This window comes from Mesitornis unicolor, unplaced genomic scaffold, assembly GCF_000695765.1.
Source record: "Mesitornis unicolor isolate BGI_N332 unplaced genomic scaffold, ASM69576v1 scaffold6621, whole genome shotgun sequence".
Lineage (NCBI taxonomy): Eukaryota > Metazoa > Chordata > Aves > Mesitornithiformes > Mesitornithidae > Mesitornis > Mesitornis unicolor.
The window spans coordinates 1-7,082 of record NW_010161582.1 but is presented as its reverse complement, the minus strand read 5'-3'; the positions used below and the strand labels follow the sequence as shown (position 1 = coordinate 7,082).

The following is a 7,082-nucleotide window of genomic DNA, read 5'->3' as shown; positions in this document are numbered from 1 at the left end:
GCAGTGTGCCCAGGTGGACAAGAAGGCCAACGGCATCTTGTCTTGTATCAGGATTAGTGTGGCCAGCAGGAGCAGGGAGGTGATTGTGCCCCTGTACTCAGCCCTGGTGAGGCCGCATCTTGACGCCTGTGTTCAGTTTTGGGCTCCTCACTACGAGAAGGACACTGAGGCACTGGAGCATGTCCAGAGAAGAGCAACGAAGCTGGTGAAGGGTCTGGAGAACAAGAAAAGTCTGGTTAACAACATTATGAGGAGTGGCTGAGCAAGCTGGGCTTGTTTAGTTTGGAGAAAAGGAGACTGAGGAGAGACCTTATTGCCCTCTACAACTACATGAAAGGAGGGTGCAGAGAGGTGGGTGTTGGTCTCTTCTTCCATGCAACGAGTGACAGGACAAGAGGAAATGGCTTCAAGTTGCACCAGGGGAGGTTTAGATTGGATATTAGGAAAAATCTATTTACTGAAAGAGTGGTCAAACGCTGGAAGGGGCTGCCCAGGTTGGTGGCGGAGTCCCCATCCCTGGAGGTGTTCAAGAAGTGCCTGGATGTGGCACTGCAGGACATGGTTTAGTGGGCATGGTGGTGTTAGGTTGACAGTTGGACTTGATGATCTTAGAGGTCTCTTCCAACCTTAATGAGTCTATGATAGTTCCTTATTTCTACTATGTTTTGCTTAGCTTGAAAGCTAAAATATTGAGATTGGTAGCTTGTCAGAATTCGTTTACTGAGTACATAATTGCCTTGAACTTTGCTAAATTCTCATCTCTCTCTCATGGAACTCTTCCAGCAAGTTACAGAATAGAAGTGTTAATACATTTCACATTTATCCTCAATTGCTATCAATTTCGTTTGATGTTCTTGTTATGCAACAAGTAATAAATGTGATTTCCACTTACTTGTTTCCTGTTTCCGTACCCTCATCCCCCTTGCCTCTGAATTGCCCTCTCCCACCTTTTCCCAAAGAAAAAGCCGATGTTAACCACGAGAGGGAGCCAGTCCAGGAAGTTGAAGACATTAAAAAATAAACTATCACTTGATGCGTTTGTACATGATTTAAATACATATTCCTCTGTAAGCATGTGTGAACATACTAAATGTTAACAGGATGGGATTATATTTAGCAACAGAGAGCAAAATAACTTATTTACTGTTATCACAGCTTTCTTATTTTGGAGATGTCTGGTTTTCTTCCTGGTCTATTTGTCTTCAGCAAGAAATGTTTTTCCCTCTAAAGTCTGCTTTATTTCTATTTCCATACCAGTGTTTAAAAACGAACGCATTTTCTGGGCCATTAGACATGTATTTAATTATTACTTTTATTTTTGTACAAATCCCTGGTGCTTGGAAATATAAACTTACAGTAAATAATTAATACATTTTTACTTGCAATATTTGAATCAATATGTAGGTGCAGCATTTATGCTCCAGCATTTGAAATTGTAGCAGCTTGTTCCAGGTTTTTAAGCAAAGTTTCTAATACATTGAGATCTGCGCAGAAAATATCAAATGCATACTGATTAAAATTAATTGCAAAAAGAGTAAACATCAAAGTATCAATTTCTCCGTTTATGAATGCCTCATTAGACACTCCTGGTACTCTTCCAAAGGTTTCCAAACTAGGATACTTAAACCCTTAAATGCTTGCTCTCTCCTGAGAACTGCACATTCAGAACCTGTATGTGATTTCAAACTTCTGTATTCAAATCAGCATTAACTGAATATCTTGGTTGAGAAGTTTTTTGCCTATGAACTGATCACATAGAGTCTAATATTAAAACATAATTTGAATTATTAAAACTTAGTGCAACCATACACCTGTTAATGATAAACCCACTGTAGTTAAGCTTAAACTTAACTGAAGTTAAGCCATGTAAACACTTCCTTAGCCTCAAGGACATAAGGGTCCGAATTATACATTATACATTATAGCTGTTCATGCATGAGAAATTTGTCTAACACTGCCTACACTAAGGTTAATTCCTCACTGGAAATACCACTTTGTCCATTAACTGTACGAGAATCTAGACGATCGCTCAGATGGAAATGCCTCGGTATGGTCTGAGGACCCAGCTGAGGACTTGTACTGAAGGCCTTGTGGGACCAGAGCTGACCGGGACTGGCGTCACGTGAGATCAAAGTCATAGGAAGTACCACAGGTCTGATCTAACCAGACTGTCTTTTCTGAGTCTGAACGCACAATAAATATTTGCATTGCCTACTCTAACTTGAAGTGCCTCCAAAAATAAAATGTGTCTCACAACACCGTTTTGCTGCATTTTACAGAAGAAAATTGAAGTAATGATAGAGCATTTTAACAGAAATCTACAAACTTCATTTCTGAGTGTTTCATATGTTGTGTATTATCGCATGCATATCTGTGTGTACTTTTTTTGCATAAATGTGTTTTTAGAAACAGAGCTTTCCTGTTATGATAACCTGTCACTTTGATTCTTGGAGTAGATCAATTTTTCTCAATAGCCATAGAGAGTATTCTGATGGCTTGGCGTCTGGAGGTGAATACTTCTTTCCTTCTACAGCCCCAGTCATGAATTATCCCCATGTGTTACAGAAGACATAAACCAGAAGCCAGGAAAAGTCAAAATACGACTTCACCTTTCACAATCAACATTAACCAAATATCACTCCAGGCTAATGATTGAGATAATATTTTCCCCCTTAATGCATTAATTTGTGCTAGTCTAATTTTGTCTGATTTTGTGAACATGGCAGAAAATTTAATGAATTACTTGTTTTTTACTCCAAAATTTATGTTTAAATAAAACTATGTTTCACAGCTAAATATAAAGAGAATCACTGCTAGATTGCTCTGTTACTTCATTAAATCATCAGCAAGAGAGGTTTGAATGTGAATGGGGATGGATTAAGCGTGAAGAATCCGTGTATAATCAATGTATTTTAGTAACCTTGGTAAATTGTTAGATAAACTGATCAAAATTGGCTTTCAGGAAAAGAAGGGCTTTTTCAGTGTTTCGTTAGGGAGCTAGGCCTTTTTCTTCCCCTTTTTCTGGTCATAGACAAAGATGAAAGGCTATACTCTTCTGGTGAAAGGAGTTTATTGTTATTTATTTATTCATTGGTTGCTGTATACAATTAATCCATTTGGCATCAATAGGAAACAGCAGATGCTTTGAAGGAGAAATAACAAAACAAAGTACTTTGAGTTGAGTGAAGGTTACATTTATAGCTTGGTACCAAGACCCCACTGTGTTCAGTGTTTGTTTCTCATGCAAATCGGAGTCAGCAGGCAGCAAGCGCTGCAGCAAGGTTGCTGCTCTTTGAGCCAGACTCCCTGTTGCTTTTTGTCATCCGTTGCAGCCATGAAAACCCAGTCTGAATCACAGCGCGCTTTCACATGCCCACTGCACTGCTTTAGGGAGCTGTCGTGGCAAAGAGGGGCCTTATGCCTTACTGGTAGACTCTTACAGGGGACCAGGGCATGGTGCCCTGAGGTAGCACCTCTGTGCCCTGCTGCTTGCTGTGAGGCCCAGGCTCTTTACATGGTCTAAAACGTGATCTACAAACCGGCATGATCAGCTGCTGCCCAGAGGGGCTGAGAAGAGGGGCACTTGTGCTCCCCCCTCCCTGTTAAGCCCAGCACCCACCGCAGGCTCAAGTGCTCTGCTGCAGCTGGGCTCATACACCAGCTGGGCACCCAAGGAGACAGGCCCCATTTTTCTTAACTAAACTGCACAGCGCTGACAGGGCTATGAACTTTCCTCCAGGCTTCCGTACAATTCAGTAAGCTGCACTATCCCAGGAAATTTCTCAGCATTCCTGGAGAGAAGGTTCAGACTTTCTGGGGACTCAGGGAAGCAGTAGGAAACGGGGGTGATGCCTGTGTGCAGAGCAGCTGAGCTCGGTCCTCCTGCTTGGTGAGTGTGTTACGCACCTCAGGGGTGACTGCAAGGCCTGGTGGTGACACCACCAGCAATTAAAAGTGATAGCGCTTCCAAATTAAAGCTTTTTGTACGTGGCCAGGTCTGTTTAATTAATTAAAGCAGACCATTGCTTTAAGCTTGTATGCCTGAAAAGCTACCTCTGCTGCAAAGTTGACATCAGTTGCTACTTGTGTGGCACTTGAAAATGAAATCTTCCTGAAGGGGTTATGCCGCAAAGATATTTTAATCAGAAATATTCAGGCATACCGTGAACAGGTACGTACTGAGTTTTCTGAATGTCTCTTTACTGACAAGCCTAATTTCCCAGCTTAATAACCTAAATGGCAAATAAGGGATTCTTTAATGGATGTTTCTCTTGCAAATAGAGAAAGAGGACAGAAGTCTGGTATTAGCTGTTCACCGCTTTTCCTTTGAAGTATTCAGTATCCAGTGTTCATTGAATATAAAAGCACAGCATACAGTCTAAATTGGAGGCTACAGATAGCTAGCAAGGAGTGGGTAAAATGTACCCAAGTTATTCTCACATGGACCTTTGCCGGAGATGCCATTTCAGATTCCCAGAACTGTGACCCATTTGTGACCCAGAGACCTCTTCTACTTGGTTCATTTGAGAAAGTATTTAATGAACTTTTTTTTTAAAAGAAGATTCTCATTCAGAAAACAAAAGCTTGTTCATTTTATCCTTTTCATTTTATATTCATGTGACTTAGGTGAAAGGTGCCCAGGAGTAAAGACTTGTAATAAGGTGAGGAACGAGAACAGCGGATGAGAAGGAGGCAGGATTCCCCTATACAACCCAGCTAAGAATCCTTCCACTAACCATCACTGCAGAGAACTGTTCACGCACTGGAGTGGTTTTAGGGAAATTATTTCAGTTTGATTTTGTTCTAATTTTAGATTTCTATTTCATGGGTTGGTTACCTCAATGTTTTGGATGATATTTACAAAATTTGATTATTTTGGACTTTTTTGTAAAAAGAACAGACCTATTAATTAAGCCCTATCTTCTTCTATTGCCTCTACTTCACTGTTAACCATATATACACACAAGTGGATACACGCGTGCATGCACACATACATACGTATCTATGTGATACTAATAAGTATTTGTCCACTATTCCCGGACTACCCTATTTGTTTACCTAGTTCCAACTACTCATACAGTTTTTGTAGAAAATGTCTCATACTCTGATTATTCAGAGCAGAGCTAGTCTGCAGATCTATGGTTTATTAGTCACCATGTGATTTAAATCCACTAGTCTAAAACAGAGGCTTATAACATGCAAGATTAAGTACCAGCTGCTAAACTACATGCTTAACACAGAGCTGTATTATAACAAAATAACGATAATTAGAACAAAAATGCAGTATTAGTTCAATAAAGTTAGACTAGAGCACCTAGTAAGACATCTAAAAATAAGAATCTGATCTTTTTTCAGTTAGAAAGTGCCTCTGTACGTATTACCTGATTCACATGGTCCTTTATGTTTCACGCTGATGTTTCTTTTCGTAGCGTAAGCCTTGCTGAACTGACAGATGTTCTCGTAGGTTTTCCCTTCAGATCCGCAGATGCTCTCTTGAGACTTACACACACACTGGGGTTCAGGGACTTCCCCAAACCTTGCTTCATCAGCATCCAACCTGCACTCAAGGTTGTCCCCACATTGCCCATAAAAATGATTGCCCTGGTCCAGGTCGCAGATCTGACCTTCGACATTTCCACATTCAGGGCAGCAGCCACAAGGGTCCAGTACAGTCCCGGCTGGACAGTCTTTTGGCTCAGAGCAAAGTGTCAAATCGCATTTTCCACAACTGTCTCCTTCCTTTAACAGCCTCCACCAACCTCGGTGGTACAGGGCAGGGAAACTCTGAGAAACCTGCACCAGTACTACCAGCACTGCTGTAACCATCGGGTGCTTCATCTTGAGAATGTAACGAACAGGCAGAAAAGGTCCTTGGAGTAAAGCCAGAGGGAGGAAAAAAAAAAGAAAGAGTGAGCTAGTGAGGGAAAAACATCACAGTTCTTTTTTTGTTGTTGAGAATATAAATTCTACTGCAAACACAGGCTTTAGGAAGAAATTAGCATCAGATTCCTAATCTGGAACTGATAATAAAAATGCATACAAACCCACTGGCTTTTCTCTAATGCAGTTTGGAATGTGAGTGTTGCTTGCACAGAAACCAAGCTGCCCCTTCTGACAGCTGAGTTGAAGCTCTCTGAAAAGCTGTTTGCTCAGTGTTTCCTTGAGCCAAATTTGCAAAGCGGTGCTCTACTGAAACAACATTATATTGCAGCCATTGTAGAAAAGGAAACAGGGTAAATTAGTGTAAAATGAATAAATTAATTGTTATGAGTTATTTTGGGGGTTTTTTCCCTCATCAGTTTAAAAAGATGGTCACAAAAAGGTAAATGTAGGTACAAAGTAGCACCCAAGATACCACTATGCTAGAGCTGAGCCAGTGCTCTAGAGACTGGAGCAAGGTTTAACACCGAATTTCATCTATTAATGATCACAGCTAGGGAGTTCTGAATTAACGATTTACTTACAGGCTCTTTACAAGCAAGGAACAATTGAAGACAGCTGGAATTGACTGTAAATTCTTGGATTTAAGATGAGCAGTGCCTAGACCCATTAAAGAGCCCATTGTTCTCTCTACACTTAGCTGCTTCTCAGTGTTTATGGGTGTTTGTGGTTTGCAACTCACGTGGTCCACACTTGGCTGTAAGAACAAAGTACAAAGGGTTTAGAACATAGACAAACACGAGTGGGCTGGCGCAGCACCTTTAGCCACACGAGAAGGAGGTTTTGCTAAAGGATTAGATGCATCCCTTGTCTTCTCATAGCATTTTTTTGTCTTCGTTTCTTAAGATGTACTTGCACTGTGAGTTATGAAGGATGAAAGAGGTAACTTATTTCATTTCCCACTTTTTCTGTGCATAGACTTCTGCCAGTTTAGGGAGATGGGTTTGCAGGGTCAATTCTCACCAGGTGTTGGACTTTTCTTTGTACGTCCCAGGATTTAGGCATGCTCTCTATCATTCTACCTCATTCCAGAAAACTCCCCTCCCTTGTAGTACCCTCTAAATTTCTTTTCTATAGACCATAGGGTGCTGTTACCACTGTTCAAACCATGTGCAGCTGTCCTGGTTTGAGCTAAATAGAAC

General features: G+C 40.9%; 1 protein-coding gene across 1 annotated transcript; it reads right to left on the bottom strand.

Annotated features, from left to right (window-relative positions):
- Positions 1-5,381: 5,381 nt before the first annotated feature.
- On the bottom strand, positions 5,382-6,110 carry LOC104535691 (kazal-type serine protease inhibitor domain-containing protein 1-like; the record flags this gene model as incomplete). The annotated part of the gene is made up of 1 exon (XM_010193356.1): positions 5,382-6,110. A coding segment is annotated over exon 1 (457 nt), but the record flags the coding sequence as incomplete, so codon positions are not given.
- Between the last annotated feature and the right edge of the window lie 972 nt (positions 6,111-7,082).